The 2,175-nt window shown below is 30.7% G+C and overlaps 1 protein-coding gene across 1 annotated transcript in view; it reads right to left on the minus strand.

Annotated features, from left to right (window-relative positions):
* Positions 1-2,175, minus strand: part of MUT (methylmalonyl CoA mutase) — a 48,895-nt gene that overhangs the window by 24,857 nt on the left and 21,863 nt on the right. Inside the window, exons 7-8 of the mRNA XM_011998338.1 lie at positions 1,921-2,032; positions 798-913 (exon numbers count right to left, since the gene is read on the minus strand). Coding sequence (XP_011853728.1) covers positions 798-913; positions 1,921-2,032 — 228 coding nt within the window. The remainder of the gene's footprint in view (positions 1-797; positions 914-1,920; positions 2,033-2,175) is intronic.

A 2,175-nucleotide genomic window follows, 5' to 3' on the forward strand; every position in this document is an offset into this window, starting at 1 on the left:
TAAACAATCTCAGGAAAAGTGAACAAAGAAAAGCCATTAAATTTTTAAGCCTCCTACCTTGGAAACAGCAGTAATTACAAATGCCCAAGATTAAGAGGCCAAAGTAGCTTCACACAACAAAAAAATATATAGGTTACAACAGTGACAATGAATTTGATTTACCTATTTTAGTATTTCATATGCTTTGGATCTACTCAGTGACAAAATAAGAAGGGAATACAGTACTCTAGTTTCAATCAAAATAAATAAAGGTTATTATAAACTGTACCTTACTAAAGCACTACCAAATATAGTTGAATTTCAAAAATCAAAAAACAAGTAATTATTTAACAGTAGTATCAGATGCTATCATTCTGGTGAAAGAAATCATAATAAGAAGCCCTGGATTCAAATACTAACTCTAAACTTTATTCTGTTTTTAACTTCGAGTAAGTTACATAATTATCTAAGCCTTGGTTTTAATCTACAAATTATGGAAGGTATTATTGTAGTGTGGTTTTTAATAACAACTTAGAAGTTTCACAGAGGTAGATATCATGGTTTAAAACAAGTTTTTGGTGTCAACAGACTAAGACTGAGTCTGGGTTGTCTAATTATTTATCCTGAGCAAGTTTCTCAAAGCCTTATCTTTAGTTCCCTTACATTTGAAATCATGGGAATTAATACCCACCTCATGCTGTTTTAAGGATTAATTTAAGCACAACAATTTCAGAGCCTAGCCAGTGCCCAGAACACAGAAAATACTAAAAAAAAAAAAAAAAAAAAAAAAAAAAAAAAAAAAAAAAAGCTATTAATACCTTCTGCAGTTTCTCAATCTGCCTGTTTCGCACTGAAGTATTATCAATTGCCAGAACTTCTACAGCGTCTTCTTTTTCCAGCTGGTACTTATTTACTCCAACGATGACTTCAGAACCTGGTAATTTCCCAAAAAAAAATTTTATTCCCAAATAATTACCTAATTGTAATGCTCTGGGTATGACGTATTTTTCTTATAGATTTAATATCTTTAAGTAGTATTCTTAAGTCTTAATGAAACTTCGACATAGATCAGCAAATCCCAATCTGAGAAGGGGGTGTGGGAGGAAAGTAGAGGTATATGTCAGAATCTCTGTAAGGAAGGACTTCCATTTTCTACCAAACTATTAATACACACTTTCCCACAGTTTCTAATAAATCTTCTATCACTTCAAAATAATAATCAGAGAAGTTGCCATCTAAGATTTATAAGGCAGAGAATGAATACCCAGTAGCTTTTCTAATATTTTTTTGAATTCAGCCAATCACTTTTAAACAAAAAAAGAACTCTTCTATAAGTAGTAAATCAAAATGACAAAGATACTTCCTTACATGATAAAGAATATATTTTACCTCAAACTACCATATTATTACTCTTATATAAAACTTCCCACAACCCCTACCACTGGTTATACTCCTTCATATTTCCTTCATAGCACTTATCATGATCTATAATTCTTTATTTGCTTGATCATTTCCCTCTCTTTTACTAGAATGTAAGATTTGTGTGCATAGAGGTCATGTCTATCCTGTTCACAGTTGTATGCCCAGACATAGCAAGTGCCTCAAACAAAATAAACTAAAAAAGTATTCATTGAATGAATACTCCAATGCAGAGAACACTGATCATCAACAGCGTCATCTTCAAAACGTTAATGACATCTACTCACAAACAAGTACATATATACAATGGGTAGACATCCACACACACTATGTACATATGCTTGCCTGTGTGCATCCATGTATGTGAAAATACAAACATAGATAAAGTATATGAGAAAAAATTTACCCAAGTTCCATTTTTCATTATTTTTGTTTTAGTAACCATACATGTTATCTTCAAATAGAAATGAATTTCTTTTCAAATGCTGGATTTCATATATGAACTTTCTCACTTTATCTTACCAGAATCTATTCTAGCTTGTCTTCGGGCAGCACATTCTTCAATTCGAAGTTTAGGTATTCCCTCAGCTACAGCTTTGGCCATTCCACCCATTTCTTCAATTTCATTAATGAGCTAAAAAGAAAAACATTAACAAAACTAAAAGAGAATATTAAAAATGTGTATAAACTATACAAATTTGTTATGAGTGTTATATAATTACTAATATTAATAAAATTATAAACTAAATGTTAATGTTTCATAAGAACATAATTAAA

This window comes from Mandrillus leucophaeus, unplaced genomic scaffold, assembly GCF_000951045.1.
Source record: "Mandrillus leucophaeus isolate KB7577 unplaced genomic scaffold, Mleu.le_1.0 Scaffold1157, whole genome shotgun sequence".
NCBI lineage: Eukaryota > Metazoa > Chordata > Mammalia > Primates > Cercopithecidae > Mandrillus > Mandrillus leucophaeus.